The sequence below is a fragment of the Nuphar pumila genome, chromosome 5 (genome assembly GCF_984573655.1).
Source record: "Nuphar pumila chromosome 5, dmNupPumi1.hap1.1, whole genome shotgun sequence".
In the NCBI taxonomy this organism is placed as follows: Eukaryota; Viridiplantae; Streptophyta; class Magnoliopsida; order Nymphaeales; family Nymphaeaceae; genus Nuphar; species Nuphar pumila.
In genome coordinates this window covers 114,219,783-114,240,896 of record NC_143253.1, presented here as the reverse complement: position 1 = coordinate 114,240,896, position 21,114 = coordinate 114,219,783, and the positions used below count along the sequence as shown (strand labels likewise).

Sequence of the window (21,114 nt, the reverse complement as noted above, 5' to 3'; positions counted from 1 at the left end):
GATACTTCAATACCTAAAAAATAAGTTAGAAAAACCCAAATCAGACATTTCAAATTTATCTTTCAAAATTGATTTTATGCTTTTAACCCCTTTAGAATCACTACCGGTTATAAGCATATCATCCACATACAAAAGAAAGATTACAATCCCTGCATTGGTTTTTCTAACAAACAAGGCCATGTCGGTGAAACAGAAAGAAAAATCATTTTCTAACATTACGAAGCTAAATCTATCATACAAAGTCTTGGGGGCTTGTTTTAAATCATAAAGTGATTTTCGAAAGCGAAGCACTTTCCCTTTGGGAGTCTCCATTCCAGGTGGAGCATCCATATATACCTCTTCATTCATATTGCCATTTAAGAATGCATTTTTAACATCCATTTGATAGATGCTCCACTTGTTGATGAGAGGTAACATTGATGATACATCGGACAGTGACCATTCGGGCCACAGGAGCAAAAGTTTCTTCATAGTCAATCTCATATTCTTGACTATATCCCTTTGCAACTAAACGAACTTTATATCTCTCAAGGGATTCATCGCTCTTAGTTTTTACCTTAAATACCCATATACATCCTATTGCTTTCTTACCCTTAGGGAGATCTTGGAACTTCCAAGTTTTGGCTCTTCTTAGAGTACCAAGTTTATTCTCCATAGCTTCTACCCATTCAGAACATTTTCGTGTTTCCTCAAAATTTCTAGGTTCTACGTAAGAATGAATGGCACTAAGACATGCCCTATATTTAGGTGAAAAAGAGTCATATGAGATAAACCTAGAGGGAGCTTTCCTAAGTCTTTCGGTTCTTCGCAGGTTCTCTTCTCTAGAAGGAACAGGTCTACTGGTGTCATCATATCTTTCAAGAGCACTTTTGATGGTGTTTTTATCTCTATGAACATAGGTGATGGGATCTCTAGATGATCCCTCATCGATATGTTGATGTGGCGGGGAGAGCAGAGAGGTGATAGTTTCCTCGATTTCATTATCACTTGAGTCATTTTGAGTTGACTTATCATCATCTTTAGCTAACAATTCAAACAGAAAGGAATAATCCACATTCTCATTATGAGTTTTAAGACTTTCAAAACCACTAAGATTTTCCAAAAAACTCATATTCCTGGATACATATAATTTGCCATTTCTAACATCATAACACCTAAAACCCTCTTGGGTTTCCAAATAACCAAGAAAGGCACAAGGAATGGCCTTTGGAGAAAGCTTATCATTTTTATCCGTAAGGACAAAACATTTGCAACAAAAAACCCTTAATCTGCTATAGTCAGGTTCCTTCTCGTATAATTTTTCAAAAGGAGAAATTTTGTTTAAATTCTTTGATGGAAGTCTATTTATAAGATAGACTGAAGTAAGGGTTGCCTCAGCCGAGAGGTTTTTTGGAATGTTTTGTGAAATAAGTAGAGTTCGAGTTGTTTCAATAATATGCCTATGCTTTCGTTCGGCTAATCCGTTTTGTTGAGAAGTTTTTGGGCAAGATTTTTTATGGAGAATACCACAACTTTCAAGATAGCTCTTGAATTCATTTGAGAGGTATTCTCCTCCGGAGTCAGATTTAAGAATTTTTAAGTTTCTATTGAATTGATTTAAAATCATCATATGAAAAGTTTTAAAAGCCGAAAAAACTTCATGTTTATGTTTATTCGAAACAGGGAGATACGTAAGAAAATAGTTGTTGCATCCATTGAAAATAAGATGAGAGAATCGTTTACGGTGGTTTGGACATATTCGACGAAGGCCTAATGATGCTCCAGTTAGAAGGATGGAGAAATGGGATAATATATTAGTTAAAAGAGGTCGGGGTAGGCCTAAGAAGACTTGGATGGAGATGATAAGAAAGGATATGAATGCTTTGAACCTCACCGAGGACATGGCATTGGATAGAAATGATTGGAGGAGAAGGATTCATGTGGAAAACCCGGAATGATTTTCTTTTTTGGTTCATATCGCCGACCCCATTTTTTTTTAGGATGAAGTAGTTGTTGTAATACCTAGTGTAATCATCAACAAAAATCACATAATATGAGAATCCTCCTTTAGATATCATAGGAGCCGGACCCCATACATCGGAATGAACGATTTCAAAAGGTTTTGTTGTAAACATGGATCTTTAATAAAATGGTAAACTTTTCATTTTCCCAAAAATACATTCATTACATACAAAATCTCCTTTACAAAGGTGTTTAACAAAAGATAAATATGAAATTTTAACAATGTTGGGATGTCCAAGTCTCTTATGCCATACATGAATATCCTTATTTTGGACAACATTACAAAATTGATTCTTGGGAACTTGGAGAGAGTCAACATAGTAGAGATCTCCTCTCCTAGAACATTCCCCAATCAACCTATCGGACCGGCGATCCTATATCCAACATTTATCAAAAGAGAATTTTATATCGCAACCATGGCCTGAGAGTTGAGAAATCGAAAACAAATTCAAATTTAGTTTTGGTATGAATCTAATTTTTGGAATAAAAAAATCTTGTTTTTCGAAATTGCCTATTCCTTTAATTTCAAGATATGTTCCATCCACCGTTAAGACAAAAGATGAAAAAGAGTTTTTAGAATATTCGGAAAGAGAACAAGCACTTGGGGTCATATGAAATGATGCACCGGAATCTAAAAGCCAAGATATCTTACCCGAGGGGGGGGGGAGAGGTTGTCATAGCAGCTCCGAAAGTTCTTTCCTTGAGAAGAGGTTGAAGAGCTTCCATAATTTGTTATAAAGAGAGAGACCCATTGGAAGAGGATGGTCGTTCTTCCGGTTGAGATGTGGTAGCCATTGCAAGTAATTTCTTCCATTTGTGGCAAATCGGTAGATATGCCTCGGTTCTTTACAAAAATGACAAGAATGCTATAGTCTTTCCATTTTGCCTATTTCCTCCTTGATTTTGATTCTTGAAGTGAGGAGGTTTGTAAGTCCTCATATTGTTACCCGATCTTGAAACGGCATTCACTCATTCACTCTCTTCTTGAATAGAAGAAGTAGCACGGATGCTAGGTTTGCTCTTACTAATACCCATACGGGTCTCTTCTCCACTCAATTTAGTAATAACATCTTCAATGGAGGGAGACATGAAAGAATAAAGAATAAAGAAGAAAGAAGAAAGAAGAGAGAACCAAATTTGTTCAAATTCGGGTCTAAGGCCATTTAGGAAGTTAAAAAAACGATCTTCTTCGAGTTGCTTGTGTCTAAGCTCAATAGCTTCACCACTTCATTTGGGTTCTAGCATAGCAAGCTCGTCTCAAATGGAAGACAATTCGGCAAAGTATTCCCGAATAGTCATTTTATTTTGTTGTAGGGTTAATGCCCTCTTTTAAAGGTAGTACTTGTGTGATAAATCTTTTGATGTATACATTTTTTCAAGATATAGCCAATCTTTGGAATTTTTCTTGAATTTGATGATGTTGGCATTAATCTTAGTTTCAACGGATGAAAAAAACCACGATAAGATCTTGAAGTTTTTCATTTCCCATTCGTCATGTTTTTTTGAATAATCTTCAAAAGCTCTTTGTCCTTCTTCTCCTTAAAGAATCTTTATATTTTCTTTTTTCACAATAGTAATTTTTGGTTCGGGTTCTAGTATCGAACCTTGAACGTACCCCCAAAGCCCCTTCCCTTTAATATGGGCTTCTATATTACCGGCCCAAACATGATAGTTTGAACCATTGAGTTTAAACCCAAGGAAGAAGTAAGAGTCTTTTTCGCCCATTAGAGAGAATAGAAATACAAAAAGAACATGTACCTCAATAGATTTTTAAGCCTTTCTTGACAAAGAAGACTTCTAAAATATTGGCCGAAGGAAATGATCCACTCCAATCTCTAATGGCTTGAAGGCACGCTTTTCGAGGCACCCAAGAATGTGGAGAATGCACGAGCTTTCTTCTTCAAACCAAGCTTTGATACCATGTAAAAGTATCTTCAACAAGATACTATAATCAAGACCCAATGTTCTTGATGAAAGACAAGTGCACACATGCACAATAAGAACAAAAAGAACACTTGTGCACAAAAGCACAAACAAAGCACAAACCAATCAATCTCACAAATGCACTACGAAAAAAATGAATAAAAGCTTTATTGAATACTTGGGCTTTGACCCAAGGCCATAACAAAACTCAAGGGGGAACACCTCTATTTATACATAATGAGAAGTCATGGAGGGGCTCCCAATATGATCGTTGGGACCCCTCCAACGGTTATAATTATAACCGTTGGAGGGCCCAACGATCATGTTTGGTGGGGCCCTCCATGTGCCAAAAGTAAAAAGAGAAAAGCATAAAAAAGAAAAAAGAAATAGAAGAAAAATAAAAAAGGTAAAATTACATACATATTCTTAAGGAGAATGTGTAAAATGATGAATATACCCTTACGGCTAGGGTGAAATAAATAAATATTTTATGATTACAAAATGAAATTTTCACTTGAGAGAGAGAGATACATGCCAAACCGCCTTTTGTAAAATAGATTAGAGAAACTTGTGATTTGATTTTTTTTCCAACAACAAACAGTTTATCTCCAGTAAAAGATGAAAAAACAAAAAAATGTGACAGTGCATAAGTGTGTGTGAGAGAGAGAGAGGGAGAGTCAAGATAATTTGACTAATATAAGAAGGAGAAGTCTACCCTTATAAAATTTGGAAAGAATATATAGAACTCTCTCTCTCCCATGTTTGTGTGTTTTGTTGATAGGGTGATAGTACATCTAAAAAAGTAAACACTGGAAATATTGCTGATCAACAAATAAATGCATATGTTATAGATTTCATGCTGCATGTACTTGGGTACAATTTCTCCAGATATGGTCAAGGTCTTCTTAGTCTAAGACTTCCTGACATGCACATCTATTAATTTACTTTTTTGTTCAACAAGGGGCATTATTTAATCGATTGCAGCTTATTATTGAATACGATCAAATGATTGCAGTTTTGTAAGATCATGAATGTATGTTTTCTGCGACTTCCTGTTTTATGTATAATTTTTCTTTATCCACACAGGTGGAGAGAAGTGTTCAACTCTTTCCAGCTTTACTTTCCTCTTCATGTGATATAAATGCCGATTTTTTCCTACACCACTTTGTCTATTAAGCAGGCATTGATATACCAGTTGATTCTTCTTTCACAGGTGCCATTAGGACAGAAAATGTCAGAAAACGTGTCTCAAAATGGGATTTGGCTTCTGAATTGCCTGTTCAAGCTGAAATTGAGAAGGATAAACCTGATGCAAGGATAATGGGTGGTGCTCATTGTGATAAAGAATCCAAGTCACGGTGGGATGCTCCAACAACTGTTAGCACTCCTGCTGTGGGCTGGGGAAATGTTGAAGATGCAACCAGTATCCAGGAGTGGAAAAAGGATGATTGGAACAGGGACGGAGGTGATGCTGCATGGGGTGGGAATCAGAGTTATGCTACAAGAATGTCTCCAGGTCTGGATGAGTGGAGGCATGGTAGAGGCAAGTCTCCAAGAAGTGGTTGGGCTTCATCACGCAGGTTGTAGCTCTAACTTCCAACATCTATTGATCTTGGCTAGCTATCCCTTCACTCTCGGTTTTGCTTTCGAGCAAAAAAGGTTCTGGGGCCTGTACTTCTAAAAATCTTACTGACTAACCATTTGAAACATTCTTGTTCCTTGTTCTTTTTTTCCTTGCAAGGTTTACAATTTTCTTTTCTGCAAATCTGCATGCAGGAGTAGGAGCAGGAGCCCTTCTCATAGTTTTAGGCGTGACATTGATGAAAAGGAGAGAGGGAGAAGAGAAGCTCAAGTTTCAGTTCCCCTGTGCATTAATTACTCGAGGGGTAATTGCAGGAGAGGAAGCGAGTGCAAATTTCTCCATGAGAATCATGACCGTGATAGTGCCAAGTATTCTGACAAAAACCATGTTCCTGCAGAAAACAATGGTAATAGGCAAGAGATAGGAAGATTTATAGGGCGTTTTGATGATGAAATGCACACCGATCCTCATGAAAGACCGGTGAGAAGCAAATTCCCTCAGGATGATAAGAAACGGGATGTGGAAAGAGAAAAGCGATCTACTTCTTTCTGCCGTGATTTTAGGGCTGGCAAGTGCTTCAGAGAATCAGGATGTAAATACATCCATGATGGTGTTAGGTCCAATGGAAGCGATGGTTTGCCCATTAAGGAACCAGCACTAGAAAGAAAGCATTTTGGGAGCAAGGAAGATCAAGGGATACAAGGACGTTGGCAGGAGCCAAAACATGAGCGAGAGCAGAGAGAAGATAGGGAACCACCTCTTTGTCATTTTTTTGCACGGGGCTCTTGCCAAAAAGGATCATCTTGCAGGTATTCTCATCAACTTTCTGCTCATGAAACTTCTGCTAAACTGTCCAGGGATGAAGGTTGGTCAAGAAGGCTGGATGATCATAGATCAAGGGGAGAGTCTTACTCCGAGTGGGGTGCCAAATCAGAGAGTGATACTCACATTTTACGTCGGGATCAAAGTAGTGGTGCTGAAGAAGTTGGTATTGGTGACTCAAAGGGCGATGTTAAGTTATTAGATGCTTCAGATTCAGGTAAGGGAGCCAAAAGAGAAGAGTACCATCACCATACGGGTAAAGGACATAAACATCATCATGAAGATGACAGCAATTGGGGTCCCAACGAAGATATCAAATATCAGATTTTACCCAAGGAAGCTTTGGAAGCTCGTCTAGTTACAAGCCATATGCATCTGAATGAGGTTCCCTATGCATGGCAGATTGCTGCACCTAATGAGGCCGGTGTTCTCCAACCAAACGTGTCTGTCACTTCTTTCATACAACAACATGCTAACACTGCCTTGTTACCTACAAGTAATTCTGATGCTCATACCAGTGGTACCAATCTATGGAGTCAGGTGCCTTTTTCTGCAGGTAATGCTCCTGGAGTATGTTGGCCTGGGGAAGACATCAATCTGATCCATCCACCGCCTTCTCAAGCTTCCATGGGGGCAAGTATTCAGGTTCCATTGCCTCAGGAGGATTCAGCTCAGAAACTTGACACACCAAGAACAGATAATGTTAATGTTACCCTCACAAACAATAATGTAATGCCTGCACCATTCCAAACAAATGCTAAGGTGGTAAACTTTCAGAATCCAGTATTGAACATCTCAGCATCATTGGCCCAGATATTTGAAACCGTGCAACAAATTCCACAGCTGTACAATTCACTAAATTCTGCTGCTTTGGCACCTTCTCAACAGTTTGCATATCCTAATAACACAGTGCCTCCTGCAGCAGCCCCATCAGTTCAGCCCAATCAGGACCCACGGTCTAAAAGTACGCCTTATGATTCTGTGACAGACAGCATAGGGCCTCTTAGTCAATCAGAAACCGATAAACAGAAAGCCTCGGGCGGTATTGTACTGGATTTGGATAAGCCCCAGGCTGACAACAAGCTCAATGAATGCTCTGGCATGGGTGAGAAAGGCCAAATGGATGTGGTGCAGCAGAGCTCAGCTCTTGAGCAAAGCCAAGGTGTTGAGGGGAAGGAAGCGTGCAAAGAAACTCAAGATCATGGTGGGAAAGAAAAACTAACTGATAATTCGACAGACACTCATGGTGATGCTGCCAATGAGGAAAGAAAAAGTAAGGAGGAAAAGGGGGTGAGAATGTTTAAGTTTGCACTAGTGGAGGTGGTGAAGGAGATGCTGAAGCCAACATGGAAGGAAGGTCGCATGAGCAAGGAATCTTACAAGACTATAGTGAAGAAAGTAGTTGATAAGGTGACAAGTACACTGCAGGGGCCTCAGATACCTAATACCCAAGACCGTATTGATCAGTATCTCACATTTTCAAAACCAAAACTTACTAAACTTGTACAGGTAATTCACTATGATTTTGTTTTTATTCTAATTTAGATTGCTATTTGCAACCTGGAATCATTTTACTGAATTCCAGGTCCCCAGCAAGCTATGCCACAGGGGGCAGGCCACTTTGGCTGCGTGTTCCTGGTGGCAAGAGGAGACACACTAATTCAGACATGGATTCTTACAGCCACTTTTTTTATATATATTTTTTCTTTTTTATAATATCTCAATTAAAATATAATTTAAATATTAAAAATCGTTTTTTATTGATTAAAAAATTAGAAAATTCTGCATCCTCATGTCCCATTGTGATTGTCTGTGAATCTTGAACCTATTGGCTGCCCAAGTTGCTTAGATTTTGATAGGCATTCTGCTTCTTTTCATATGCAGGCATATGTTGAGAAGTACTTGAAGGTTTGAAAGGTGCACAGCAGCATATGGACGACCGAAGATAGCTCCCAATGACAATTCATTAGATTATACATTCTGTGTACTGTTATGGAATTTTGTAAGTTCGAGTTTATACACCCTTCAATGAGTCAACATTTGTTCATTGTAATACTTTTTTATAGTTCTTTCGCAGTTTAGGTTGTTGAAGCCTGAATTAGTTATTTGTAGATAGATTGATACTTATGGTTTCAGATTCCGCATTTTGCAATTGACAAGCATGCATGAGATAACATTTCATGTTCCGCATGGTTTAGTCTGCTTGATGTCTCTGTCATGGTGAAAAATCTCCATTGTGCACAGAATTATCTTCCTTTCCGCTAGTCATTATGGCACTAATTATTGAAGAGAAATCTTTTAAGTGTTTTCTTATTTTGGATGTGGGTTGTATCCAAACCTATTTATGCACATTTCAAGGGTATGGAGCTTTGCGCGGGGCCCCGGTGTTTTCTATTACTACACAGAAAGAGGCTCCGCGTGGGGACCCGATGTTTCAATTTGCCACTGTGAGCCCCACAGAAACTGTGCGGTTTTGGCATAAATGGTGTCATTTCCACGTTACATATCCAGGCCCTAGCCCAATATCTAGAATATTCTAGATCATAGTTACAGGTATCATCGGAAAATTATCAACGGTGAAAAATCTTGTGATATTTTGAAAAAAAAAGTTTTTCTTGAAAAAAAAACTTGGGAGGTTATCTGTCTTATAAAAGTATAAAAACTATGAAAAAGGGCATTTTTATTGTGATTTTAGCATGATGGAAAATGATAATTTAAAAATGTGATATTGAAATACCATTTTTTCCCATTAATGTTGGCCTTTTGAAGATATATCGAAGAAATTAAATTTTGTTATTTAAGAAATAGTTGGGTCTCTCTTACTTTTTTCCTGAATGAGCTATTACATGGAGATCAAGTCAATAATTGACATGACTAAGAATGATGCACGATCTTGGTTGAGTTTCATGGTTCTTGACAGAAGGGCTGGTAAACGAAACAAATCGTACCTTAGATCTACTCCGAAGTTTCAAACCAAACAAAGGGTGTTCAAGCTTGGCTCATTCTTTTGGTGATATGAGCTCGAGTTAAACAAGCCAAGTTTGAGCTAACTCGTTTACAAAACAAACATTTTCAAAATTAAAAACAGAATTTTGACTAAACTTATTGAGCTGAGCTCAAGCTAGCTTATTTACAAAAAACAAGGACCTTGTTTCAAGGTTGCAAATAGGACTTGAATTCTAAACACATTGTTTGCGAGCTAAACACATCAACAATCTTAACACTTTATTATATAAAATATAGATAAAATATGTTTATTACTAGTTAATGCGCCTATACAAGTTGAACCAAGCCCAACATTGGTCGTTTGTATTCGGCTTTCCGAGTCTATTTCATGAGTTACAAGTCAAAGCTAAGCCACGAGCAGCTCATCTCGTTGTCCAGCCCTAGTTGGCAGTCTGCTACTTGATATAGTACAGTGGATCCACATTCTTTGCTGCAAGGCCATGACGAGACATTCAAACCAATGCTATCAGTATCGGTAGATATCAGACTGTATCGGCAAAAAATCGATATGCTTCACCCCTGAATCAGCTATTTTTAATAAATGTAAAAAATACTAAAAAATAATTTAAATATTATTTTAAGAGTTTTAACACATTGTCACGTTATAATTGATACGTAATATTTTTTATTATTTTTTGGCGGATACAGAACGATTAACTTGAGTATTGGTATCGGGCCAATACAGCTGAATATTCAGGGCCGATACCCATACTGACAACATTGATTCAAACTATCCTCCATAAGCAGGGAGAGTACTTGGAGAGTTTTTACATTGCAGACAACGAAACAGGACTACAACCAATGTGGTACCTCTTGGCCCACATCAAAACTTTCAAACCAACGTGGGTTTCTCCCCATTTTTTGATGAGAGAGAGAGAGAGAGAGCGAGAGTTCTTGAAACGTACCAATAGGTTCCATAAACTAGAAATACAAAATATGAAGTCACAGTCTGTTGATACTATTATAAGCTATTATTATCATGGTTGTTATTGATGTTATGGATGATGATGATGATGTAGTTGGCAAGCATGCATAGGCCAATAGGTTCCATCAACTAGAAATACAAAATATGAAGTCACAGTCTGTTGATACTATTATAAGCTATTATTATCATAGCTGTTATTGCTGTTATGGATGATGATTATGGTGATGACGATGATGATGATGTAGTTGGCAGGCATGCATAGGCCTGGTGGTCAAACATGCAACCCCTTGGCTCAGAAAGTGGTGCAGGATCAGGAGGGGATCACCAATCCACATTACAAACTACCGTAACCATACTAATCTCTGTTGAAACTATGGCTAATCTAATCTTAATTAAACTAACCACAGTTCAAACTATAATCCAAAGCAAGGAAAGCAACCCCTGGTGTTCAATATAATGTCTCTATTTGCTTTCCTTGCTTCCCTGGTGTTCAATATAATTCTGCCGTTTTAATCTATGCTGAAGCCCAAAAATAAAAGAATTTTTAACAGGAAACTTGTTAATTAACTATTAAATCTCTACAAATAGGTTTATAATTGAATTTAAGCAAATGCTGGTGCGCTGACCATTAAAGCCTCTTGGATTCAATTTCATTCTTTACCTAACAGATTCGATTCATTGGGGATAGGCTTTCACCAACACTGTTCCAAGCTGATAGAACAACAATTATGGACTGGCCATCTTAATAACCACACACACATATAAGGGTTAATATTTGGTGCTATTGAATATAAATTATTTTCTTTTCATATTTTTAGATTTTATTTTATAGATCCAAACTTTATGGATGTGATCTACAAGATTTGTTTAGAAGAAAATGAGTTTTGAATCATGTGATTGTTACATATAAGCAGAATTTTTAAGGGCTTTAAAAATCAATGACCCAAAATGCACTAAAATTTCATGGCTCAAAAAATCAAACTGAGAAATCAATGGATAGAAGCACCACCAACAAAAGCCTCCCATTTTAAGGCTTACACAAGAACTCCATGATTGAAGTATATCTGGTAATTGTTGGCAGGCTTATTGAAAAGGGGGAGGGATTGACAGGCTTATTGAAAATCATATTAATGTAATAGGCAACTTAAGAAATGTTGATTTGAATGGTTAAGGATAGGAAACATGAAGATAGATTAGGATGTTAAAAGTTAGGGATTAGTTATAGTTTCTATAAATTTAAATATGACATCATTTTTTTAAGAGAGGAAAAATTTATTAATAGAAATATGTGGTGATAACAAGGGTGTCGAGGAATCACCCCGAATACAGGGCTAGGTAGAAAAAGAATGAAAGCTGATAAGTGCTCGGTGCTCCGTCCCAATCCAAGACAAATATGATATCATTAAGTTGGTAATACTTCATTTGAGAAAATAAACTCTCTATTATAAGAATTGTGACAATCTTATTAAGTGAAAGAATAATATTGGTGAGTATTGGAGAATTAACTCTCTCTCTCTACATACGTTAGAGTTCAAGCCCTGTAAATATTTTTTTTGGGGATGCATAGGAATAGAGATCGGACTACCCAATTTTCTTCTTGTTTAAAGAATTTATTGATTTTTTAGGTAAGATTTACGTAGTGGATGCTTTTTATGTACATTAAGCATGTATATATGAGTTATATTTATTTTCAATAGAATATTTATGTGTCTAGATCTATTATACATGTTTTCTTTTATGAAAAAATCGTTATTTAGATTCGAAGGAGGCAAATCATGAGTTTTTCATAAAAAACAATTTTGAAAAGTATGCCTAAATAGGGTTTCTTTGTTGGTTCGTATTAGATTCAATCATAACTTGATTATTATTGATGATATTCATAAGTTCATCCATATTATATCTGATTAAATCTAAAATATTGAGATTTTAAAGGTTTTATGGATTCAAGAATACTCCCACATTTGTAAATGTCCTCACATATTTGTAAATGTTCTCTTGTCTATACCCTCTTATGCAATTTTAGTAAAAAGGAGTTTGTACATTTTTGGGACCTTTGCAACTAATGATTGTGAATGTCATATTGTATTTGTGAATGTCAGGACATGTTAGGCAAAGGGCCTCATGCCTCTGCTAAAACCTTTAACAAGGTTTCAAAAGTGTAGCTAAAGCCTTTAAAAGGAAATTCACATAATTTACATAATTCACATATTTGAAAAAAAATCATATATTTTCATATTTTGGAGAAAATTTGCAAATTTGAGAGGAAATTCACATATTTAGATGTTTGGGTGAAAGTTTGCATATTTAGAGGAAATTTGCTTATATGAAAAGTAAAAAGATCCTTTTATAGTTCAAAATTATGAATCAGGTAAAATTCAAAAATTATAAGGCATTTCGGAAGACATATCATTTTTGTCATACAATACGATAATTTTTTGAATTATAAATATAGGCATTTTCAGCACTTTTTTTTTGCAAATCCACTCATGTGAATGTGCTTGGCGTAGTGAATTTGCTATGAATCAACCATTGGATCGTGTATTTTCGATGAAAAAATGTGATTTTTGAATGCTTGAATATTTATGAAGATTATGAACCATTGATTTTAAAGTCTTAAAAAAATCTCATTTATGCATCAAAATTGGATGATTCAAGAGTGGGTTCTTATAAATCTAAGCATATAGATTACATCCATACGGTTAGATTGAAGAGAAAAGAAAAAAAATCCATGAAAATTGTGGTTCACACATTAGTTTACATATTATAGTGACTCATATATATATATATATATATATATATATATATATATATATATATATATATATATATATTAGAAAGATTAGTCTTAGGGAAAAAAATTAAACATATTATTATTATTTTTTGGCTAGGCTTTGGGAAAAATCCTCATCACTCACCTATTAGGTGCTTAATCAATAAATTAAAAAGCTGTAAGGTGATTAAGGTGTGCAAAGTCCTTAAACCACCAGGCTTGGCAGTGGCAGGTGACATTCTTGATGACCTACTGTAAGATGACTCCCACTTTGGTCTTTAGACTCTTTACTCCAAGTAGTCCTTTTCATCTTAGACAGCTAAAAAAGTAGTCCTTATACCAATGGGGCTCCCCTTGTGTGGCAGGAGCATTTAGGGAACGTCACCTTATGTTGGGACGTTGCAAGTTCAAATCCCGATGCCTAACCCAGGTGCTTTCTCTGTCCAAAAAAACAAACAGTCCTTATGCATACTTTTTTTTATATTTTATTACTCATAGCTAAAGTTCTCCACGATTTAAAGCTCTGCCGAGCTCCAGGTACCGTTTCAAAGTTTGATATCTTAGCAAGTCGAAAGTTGCCACCGTCATTTAATTTCAACAACCTCCAACAAAAAAAAATACTGAATTAAGAGAAAATAGAAACGAGGTCTGACAATGCATTCCATCCATGCCTTTTTTCTTTATAATTCTAAAGCTGTTGATGCTTTCTTTGATTGCATAAAAGATGAAACCGTAAACGTTTGATTGCATCATAGGGCTTCCCTGATATAGGAATGATAGATAAAGTAGGCTTAAATGATATATATTTTTAATACAAATTCACCTTTTCTCTTTTGTGGTTCTTTCCCCCATTACTTTCCTTTCTTTACTACATCAATTATTCTCTTTCATTTGCTGCAATAGTCTTATCACGTTTGTCATTCCCAAGAAGAATTCCTTTTACTTTTATTCTCTCTCTCTCGCCGATAACTTGATCACTTGATGGCCCCACCTCCTGCGAGATAAACCCCATGTGGTGTTATGGCACCCAAGCCCTTGCGGAAATCCACCAGCTATATATATATATATCAGTTTTGGACGGTGATGCAAATTATTATGACATGGTGAATTTGGATTTGGACAGCCCAGATTTGCTTGAGAATATTGACAAACTTAGTTTTCCAAATTAAGTAGCATGACATTTACCTAGATACGGATGGTCCAAAGCATCATACTGGTTTGCCCAAGTTCAACTAGTTATCAGAAGAATGCATTTAAGATGATTAAAGCATGGCATACCTAATTAAAATTCCATCAAAAGAAATAATTATATATATATATATAGCTTGCATGCACATACATATGCAATTGCACACTGGCGCATCCAAACCCCTTCTAGACTATTGTTGTTTTAAGAGTACATAAAACACAATATCACATGCTCTCTCTCTCTCTCTGTGTGTGTGTGTGTGTGTGTGTGTGTGTGTGTGTGACGAACACACAGGCTAGTTTGTTCCTGGATCTTTATTACTGTTGCTATTCGTAACAGCTTAGATACAAAAGCATGTCAAATTGAAACGCAGCATAGATAGAAAAGTGTGTAAAGCACAACTCAAGCACAAGGGCACATTCGAAAAGTATCCAAAATTCAATTGCATGAACGATATTAAACAAAAGGTGAGCCAGGCAGGGTGGTAGTGGGGCCCCACTCTTTTGAAATAGGATGGCTTCCATCATACATTCAATCCTAGCCATCCAATCCAATCAATGGCTAAATGGTTCTGCTGGATGGCTAGGTTTGAATGTATGATGGAAGCCATCCTATTTCAAAAGAGTGGGGCCCCACTACCACCCTGCTACTGCTGCTAATGCTACCTACTCTCATGCATTTTTTTATGACCCCTTTTTGACAACCGGGTCACTTAATGGGCCTGCCCCCTAACTAAGTAAACCCCGCCTGAGGTCGACACACAAGCCCTTATGAAGCCCACCAGTTAAAGGCACCCACACACCCTGAAAGTAGAACCCGGGAAGAAGGTGTCAGAACCTTCTCCCCAAGCTCGCTGCCACTCCAGTGACCCGGCGGGTGTTACTCAGTCTCATGCATTGTTGAAAAGCTAGAATAAAATAGAACTAAAACTCCTTTAGAAACTACCCTTTTAGCTTTTGTGGTTTCTACCATAGTAACTAATATCGGTAATATTTTGGAAATATCCTGATATATATTTCCAAAATATTACCGATATTAGTTACTATGGTAGAAACCGCAAAAGCTAAAAACCAGGATGTTTTCACAATATCATCTATATTGAAACTGTCACAGAATTAGTGCGTTATTAACATGATCTTAACATTTTTTATATATTTTTATATCTTAAATGTTCTTATTCTATTTTTATATATTTTTAAAATGTAAAATATACCATGATTTTCTCGAGAATAATTTTTTAAAATATCGTTATTATTCCTTCCCGAGAAAATTCCGAATTAACTGAGATTTGAGAATGGTTTCCACTGCCTCGTGTTTTCCTGTGTCATCAAGGTGATTGCTCACCTCATGGACTCACCAAGCTTTTTATCAATTTTTTTTATTGAAGTTTCTTTCTTTCAAAAGAAAAAAGGAAAACTCCTTTTCCGAAGAAAAAAACATAGAATTAAACTCATGTTGCGAACTCCAAACAGCAGCTAAGCAAGACTACTAGCTTGGTCAAATCCCAAGGCAATCCATATGCACATGAGAAATGGCATGACTTGTTAATTTGATCAAATTCAATTACACAGGAATTTAACATTGGTCACTAGCTTGAGACGATGTTATCTCTATCACATCACTTTCTAAGGCTGCTTTCCCATCTACCCAGGTTGTTGGGGGATAATCGAAGGGAAAACCACTCCCATCACCGGCAGGTAAAACCCTTGAAGTCTCCCCCTGCCCACCAGGGATTACACCCAGCAAGGGCGCCACCCATGGTTTCGAACTTGTGACGTCCCATCAACTTTGTGACATTATTTTGAGAACATAGCCATGATGTACGTTTCCCAAAGAAAGAGAGAGAGAGAGTACATAACTGACTCATCATCACAGTCCCTAGTGATTGAACTTGGATGAGGTGTGCCATGATACAACTTTGCCAAAAACCTATCGATCTTCCCTCAAAAGTTACAAACACCTACCCACCATATCCTTTCCAACACTGGGATCATATCACAAGGACTCCCCAAGTATGTAGGGATGGCAGTGGGGCGGGTCGGGGGACAAGGAATCCACCCCCGCCCCACCCCGCCTTAAGATTAGAACCTCCATCCCCGGCGGGGATGGATTTTAACCTCCACCCCCGCCTTCATCCCCGTTTCATGTCCTCCATCCCCGGTTCAAACGGGGATGAGGCGGGGCGGGAATGAGGCGGGGAAAAGTGGCAGGGGCGGAGCGGGGATCGTGGCAGGGACGGGGCAGGGCGGGGAAAAGGGTATGTCCATCCCCGTCTCCATCCCCGAACGGGGATGGATTTTAACCTTCGTCCCCGCCTCCATCCCCGTTTCATACCCTTCATCCCCGGTCCAAACGGGGCAAGGCGGGGCCCCGCTTTCCCCCGTTCCACTGCCATCCCTACAAGTATGGGGCTGTTTGATTGTTGGTAGGTCCCTATTAAGAAAAAATAACAAAAAGAAGCCTAGAAATTCCCTTGCCTGCAATCCTTTCCTCTAGACAACGACAAATTAACCCTAGGGAAGTTCAAAATGCTGCAAGCTTTAATGAGGTGAACATATGGGGCCATCAGCTTTTGTGGGTCTACACCATCTTTCTTTTGTTGTTTCATTTTTATGCATACATCATTATTACATATATAGCAATTAATGAAAAGATAGTAACAACATCACCTAAAATTCTTTTCAAGTAATTATGGTTCCTTTTTCCACCCACTATTTCTTATTATATGTGCTTGCATTGCATACTAATTTCTGCTTTCAATTCTCTGCCATCCTTGGCTTCTTTCACAGCATCCCAACCTCATATTGGCATTTGGTTCTCCATTTGGATCATGAAGGATCAAATTTTCTCTTGGTCTCAATCTTCCCATGAATCCATTTCCCCCATGGGGCATCTTCATACAAGCCAACTTCCATCATTCCAACCTATACTAAATCAAGAACTTCTTAGTTCTAGATATGGCATGGAGGGCCATAGGGAAGACAACATAAGGACCATGAAGGAGATGATGTACATGATTGCTGTGATGCAGCCGGTGGACATTGATCCAGCAACTATCCAGAAGCCCCAGAGGAGGAACATGCACATCTCAAACGACCCACAAAGCGTTTCCGCCCGCCTCCGCCGTGAACGGATCAGCGAGAGGATCAGGATCCTCAGGAGGCTGGTTCCAGGGGGGTCGAAGATGGACACAGCCTCCATGCTGGATGAAGCCATTCTCTATGTGAAGTTCTTGAAGAGGCTGGTAGGAGAGCTGCAGTCCAGCCATCCCAACCAAGGTGGCAGAGGTGCATATGCACCATGTCATGATTGGTCAATGGAGCACATGACCAATCGTTCAGTTTCTGAAAGTTGCACCTCTCTTGCATCTACTTCCCTCTGCTTCTCCAGTGGTGCAATAGGTGATCTTCTTGAATAAGAAGGTAATTAAGAAAAACAGAAATGCATGGTTCATGGTAACTTATATATATTGCTTATGCTATATCTATCTATGTGAGTTATGTACCAAGGGATTGATTACATGGTATGAGAATTAGTGCCCTTACATGCTGGATCATACAGTAGAAATAAGTCACTGTTGTCAGACTAGGCCAGATTATGCTGAATATGCTATCTTTCTTCTCAAATATGTGGCTAGGTGGTTAAGATTTTGTTGACTTGTGAGTTCTTGTAATGATGACACATGGTGTGTGTCTGTGTGTGTGCAGAAACATCATACAAGCATAAGCAGGTGCATAGGGCATGTGTCATGCATGTGGGGTGCAAATGAACCAAAAGATATCATATACCATAAGTTAAAACCACAGGTTATTTAGCAAGATTAGCTTGTATATCAAGAACTACCACAGAATATGCAGAAATTCAGTAGCAAAGCTGTGTGGCTGCTGCGATGAAGGTTTTTAAATGAGATTATGAAATTACAGAATAGTTTTTCAGGCAGTAAATGACACCAATAAACTTCTTTAGTGTCGAGTTTCGTAGAGTTCTTGAACTTTGGTAGTGTTAACACGTAATAGCAGTTGCACCCCAAGGGTTGGTCAGATTTCAGTAGTAATCTCTCTCTCTCTCTCTCTCTCTCTCTCTCTCTCTCTCTCTCTCTCTCTCTCTCTCTCTTGCATGTGTGAACATTAAAGCAAAAAGGAAAAAGTCTAGGCTGGGGAATGAGATGAGCCACTCATAGTTCTGTAGGGTATTTCTGCAATAGAACAGAACAGAAAACAACAACAAGAAAGTAGAAAGTAGAGAACACAACATAACCAAAAATAAAATTGTAAGAGTTTTAAACTTTAACTCTATTCACCTCTTTCATTCATAGTGAAAACATATTTAAAAAAAAAATAACACAAAAATAAGAACAATAACTACTCCACCACCCACTCACAAAACCCACTACATTCGGTTTTAACTTCCCTAAAAACAAACTCCAACTTTTGAGGACTCTAGCTTGACGTGAGCATAGGACGCAACTTATTTAGATGCAGCTCTTAACAATTATTACGGCCATTATTTAAGCATTTAACTAACATCTAGGTGGACATAGGATTTTCTCATCCACTACGTCTATTACTTGAACATTAACCAACATTTCTCCCCCTTAATGTTAAAGTTCCTGCACACCTACGGACTCTCTGAACACCATAAACTTTGAGGATGGCAAGGCTTTTGTGAAACCATCAGCAACTTGTTCATTTGTAAAGCATTGCTTTAGCACCGCTCCACCTTTTTTAACTACATATCTGATGAAATGATATCTAAACTCGATGTGCTTAGTTCTACCATGAAAGGTAGGTTTTTTTGCAATGAAAATAGTAGACTTATTATCACAGTAAAGCTTAGTTGAATTTTTCTGCTCCACATGCATATCTTTCAAAACACGCCTCATCTAATTTGCTTGACAAGTATCACCTGTAGCAAGCAATAAATTCTGCTTCTGAATATGATAGGGGTATTGAATTTTGCTTCTTTAAACACCATGACATGGCGCCTGAACCAAATCCAAACACAAAACCACTTGTGCTTTTTCAATCATCCATAGAACCTTTTCAATCACTGTCAGTATAATCAGTTGAATTAAAATTAGCAACATGCTTATAAAAAATTTCATAGTTGGTTGTTGCCCGAATGTAACGAAGAATCCTTTTTGTTGCACCAAGATGATGAACAGATGAATTATGCATAAACCATGAGATCAAGCTTACTGAAAACATAATGTCTGGCCGAGTATGTGTCAAATACATCAATCCACCGGCCAAGCTTCTAAAATACCTTTCATTTGCTCTTGTCATTCCATCATCCAAACTTAAATTTTCATTGGAATTCATGGGAGTTGTACAAACTTTGCAATTCAACATTTTAAATTTTTTTAAAAGATCCAATGCATACCTCTCTTGAGAGATAAAAATTCCTTCATCAATTTACACAACATGGAGGCCAAGAAAAAAATACAACAACCCCAAATCCGACATTTCAAACTCCCTCATCATACAATTTTTAAATTCTGCAACAAGTTTAGAGGAGAAACCAGTGTAGATAATATCATCTACATAAACACTGACTACAAGCAAATCTTTCACATTCACCTTGACATAAAGTGTTGGTTCACTGTCACTCCTTTGAAAATTATTTCGATAAAAGAATTTATCAAGGCCACTATACCAAGTGTTTTAACCCATATAGAGCCTTTTTTAATTTATAAACTTTTTCTTCTTTTCCTTTAACAACAAACTTAGGTGGTTGGTCAACATACACACCTATATTCAAATAACTATTTAAGAATGCTGCTTTAACATCAAATTGAAAAACCTTCCATTTAAGTTGGGTTGCAATTGCAAGAACCATTCTAACGGTCTCAAATCTTGCAACAGGTAAACAAGTTTCAATAAAATCAATTTCATATTTTTGCACAAATCCTCTAACAACTAACCTTGCTCTGTACTTTTCACATTTCTATCAGCATCATCCTTTACCCTATAAACCCATTTTACTTCAATTGATTCTTTTTTGAGTGGCAAATTGGAAAACTCCCATGTGTCATTCTTCTTAATAACCTCCATTTCTCCTCTCATTGCATTTATCCAATTTTTATCTGCACATGCTTTATCATATGATGATGGTTCTACTGCAACAAAAGCGAATGCACATTTATAGATATCTTCCAAGGAGCATACCTTTTTGGGAGGAGTCTCATCATCAAGCATAAACCCAATATTTTTTATGATTTGGTCTTTTGAAAATTCATCCTCCATGCTTGATGCTTTTGAAGGTGATGTTGCATTAGCATCAAAATGATTTTATTGTGTTGCAACTTCATCAATTTGCAACTTCAAAGTTTCATCCTTAACCCATTCCCAACGAGCTTTCTCGTAAAAAATGACATCCCACCTTATGATCAACTTTTTAGTAGTAGGATTATAAAGACGATACCCTTTAGTCTCACTACTATAACCAACAAAAATATATTTTTCACTCTTTTTATCTAACTTGGTTCTATTAGAAGAGTCAATCAAGGCATATTCTACACATCCAAACACTTTCAATATACTTACATTTGGTTTCCGATTTCACTAAGCCTCATATAAAGTTTTTTTTTGAATCACCTTTGTTGAAGAAATATTGAGAATATGCACTGATGTGTTGATGGCTTCTGCCCAAAATTTGTTAGCCAAGTGTTTTTTACTCAACATGTTGCGTGTCATTTTTATCACTGTGCAATTTTTTTTCAGCCACTCAATTTTGTTGCGGGGACTTTCTTACTATAAATTGCCTATGAATACCATGATCTTTGCAAAATAAACCAAACTCATCAAATAAAAATTCTCCCCCTCTATATGTGCATGGTATTTTTATAGTTTTCCCTATTTTATTTTTCACAAGAGACTTGAACTCCTTAAATCTAT

General features: G+C 37.2%; 1 protein-coding gene and 1 pseudogene across 2 annotated transcripts in view; both read left to right on the top strand.

Moving 5' to 3' along the window:
* Positions 1–8,515, top strand: part of LOC149838222 (zinc finger CCCH domain-containing protein 55-like) — a 36,798-nt gene extending 28,283 nt beyond the window's left edge. For both annotated transcript variants that reach the window (XM_090007628.1, XM_090007629.1), the window contains exons 3-5: positions 5,138–5,504; positions 5,701–7,837; positions 8,213–8,515. In XM_090007628.1, the coding sequence (XP_089863754.1) occupies positions 5,138–5,504; positions 5,701–7,837; positions 8,213–8,242 (2,534 nt within the window). In that variant the 3' untranslated portion in view covers positions 8,243–8,515. The remainder of the gene's footprint in view (positions 1–5,137; positions 5,505–5,700; positions 7,838–8,212) is intronic.
* Positions 8,516–17,180: 8,665 nt separating this feature from the next.
* Positions 17,181–17,636, top strand: LOC149838221 (transcription factor IND pseudogene; annotated as a pseudogene).
* The last annotated feature ends 3,478 nt before the right edge of the window (positions 17,637–21,114 follow it).